Genomic DNA, 2,500 nt, shown 5'->3' on the forward strand with positions numbered 1-2,500 from the left:
AGAGTAGTAAGATGTGCACATCCCCACCGCTAGATTCCTTTTTTTTTTATTCTTTGCAACTTTTTCTATTCATCTTATAAAAACGCAGCTCAAACTTCTAATTAGAGGCAGGAGATGTATGCATCTCAAAACATAACTTCAATTTTTGCAAAACATTCATCTGAATTTGCAAGGAAATCAATGCACACTTTTGGAAAACATGAGGTACTGACAACTCCATAAGCGATCATCAGTCAAAAAACCAATGAGTCAATGTGGCTTTATGTTATAGGGATGCGTTACTATATCTATGAACATGTGGATCAAATTTTCGCTTACATTTCATCGAATTAAAAGAAAAAAGAAAATATCTAATGTACGTCTTTGCAATCATTAAGCAAACCGAAGCTCTATATGCGTAAAGAAACGGTTAAAAGCGTATTCTTTTCGGCGTCAGTCTACCTACAAGTTTTGGTCGGATAAATTAAATCGCTTTTCCCTAAAAAACGAATTGTTTAACTGATAATACGAATAAGTCCGTCTCAATTAAAGGATGCACACAAAAAAAACATATGGTCAAAGGGAAATAACTAATAAAAAAGTTTACTTAGTTGTCTCCCTTGCACCCTTCTGCTCCTTGCTGTTTAAATTATTTTTGATGGGTGCTCAAAAAGTATAAACACCAACGTATTTGTTATATTTTCATTATATTCTGACAGATTCGAACGTGAATGTCTGTTTACTGTTCATTTTCATCACCGTTTGACTTTTCTCTGATTACGAAAGACACCAGCAATCAGCTATCAACGTCCGAATCTGCCAGATCTTATTGAGAATAAGTAGGTACGTTTATATGTTATTTCCATTCACAAAATTGCAAGTATGATTTAATACACGCATGAGGTATATTCTGTCTGTCCAAAACATCACAGATAAATGCTATTTCACATTTCATTCAAGAGTATTGACGAGTACAATTTTTTTCACTGATCACTGGGGGATTGTTTACTTTTAAGCGACCGTACATTTAACTGACGCTCGTCTACGTCGTTTGTGGTGTGTGTGTGTGTGTGTGTGTGTGTGTGTATGTGTGTGTGTGTGTGTGTGTGTGTGTGTGTGTGTGTGTGTGTGTGTGTGTGTGTGTGTGTGTGTGTGTGTGTGTGTGTGTGTGTGTGTGTGTGTGTGTGTACGTGTGTGTGTGTGTGTGTGTGTGTGTTCAAATCCGCTGCCAATGTTTCGGTGAGTTAAAACTGTCTTTAGATATTAAAAATACATCAAATTTTCATCCCAGATTATTGATAGTTTCTGGTTGCTCTTATCTTACTGAGATCAGATCCTTCATGGGTCTATAAAAATAAAGAATAAATACAGAACTGGAGTGAATTTAATTGAATCTCTCCTGAAATATACGAATTAGTGCCCAGGTTATGAATGTTTACATGTAAAGTAACGAATGACTGACTTACCGGTAATATGTGTAAAGGGAGGTAAATGAGACTGAAAATGCGAGCAAAAAGCTGATAGCAAAAATGAACCAAAGCAGGCGATGATCGAGGGTTGTTGGTGCAACTGAAATATTGACAATAACAGAGAATGATACAGATCAGTTTGTTGTGTGTTAGCAATCTTTCAGAACGATACTTATGCTGTAGTGTATATGTCTGTCAATGAGTTTGTGGGGGTGAGGGTGAGAGAGAGAGGTGTGTGTGTATGCACATACACGCATAGATTTTTTTTATCTTTTATTTGATCCAGTTATTTGACTGCAGCCATGCTAGGGCACCATCTTGGAGAATTTAAAGCGGAATGTGTTGATCCCAGCACTTCTTTTTTAAAAGACTATTACTTATTCTAATCATCATGTTTGACGAATCGCTATGTTACGGGAACGTAAACATACCAGCCACATGTTTTCAAGCGGTGTGGTGGTGGAGGGGGAACAGACCATAAACATGTATATCTCTTATTATAAAAGGCAGATTTTATCTGCCTCCCTTTGGGAGTTATACAAATCTACAATATAGGATTTCTTCAATTACAATTTACCTAGCAGTTTTAAGAGTACAATGCATCGCGTCATGCCAGGTCCAGTTTTTAAAATTTAAACTCCAATTAAGCAAAATTTACAGAAAACTCACATTCTGGTGTGTGTGTCAAATGCTTTTCTTAGTCTGGTTTACACCACACGAAAACGCACACACACAGTGGGCAACGAAAAAATGAAAGTAAATGTATATTTGTTTCTGTCTATCACGCTGATAGATACATGAGTAAAATGTATGGGAAGCTAACAGATAACAGTGAGTGAAAATGTTCTTGGAAGAGAGTAAATTAGCGACAGTGATTTGAGGAAGACTAAACTGAAACTATGAAACAGTGTTTATGTATAAACAGACGACACTTATAAACCCTTTCGTTACCAAACCGCCCGAATTACCTATTCATATTTCAATGAGAATATCAGAGTAAATCTCTTTAGTACATTCGTGAAAACACGTATTATACTTCGTAAACACTTCAA

The 2,500-nt window shown here is 36.2% G+C and overlaps 1 protein-coding gene across 1 annotated transcript in view; it reads right to left on the minus strand.

The window, feature by feature from the left end:
- The window catches only part of LOC118761087, a 43,152-nt gene that overhangs the window by 2,862 nt on the left and 37,790 nt on the right, over window positions 1–2,500 (minus strand). The window contains exon 5 of the mRNA XM_036498844.1: window positions 1,446–1,548. Within this exon, the coding sequence (XP_036354737.1) occupies window positions 1,446–1,548 (103 nt within the window). The remainder of the gene's footprint in view (window positions 1–1,445; window positions 1,549–2,500) is intronic.

The sequence above is a fragment of the Octopus sinensis genome, linkage group LG1 (genome assembly GCF_006345805.1).
Source record: "Octopus sinensis linkage group LG1, ASM634580v1, whole genome shotgun sequence".
NCBI classification, from domain to species: domain Eukaryota; kingdom Metazoa; phylum Mollusca; class Cephalopoda; order Octopoda; family Octopodidae; genus Octopus; species Octopus sinensis.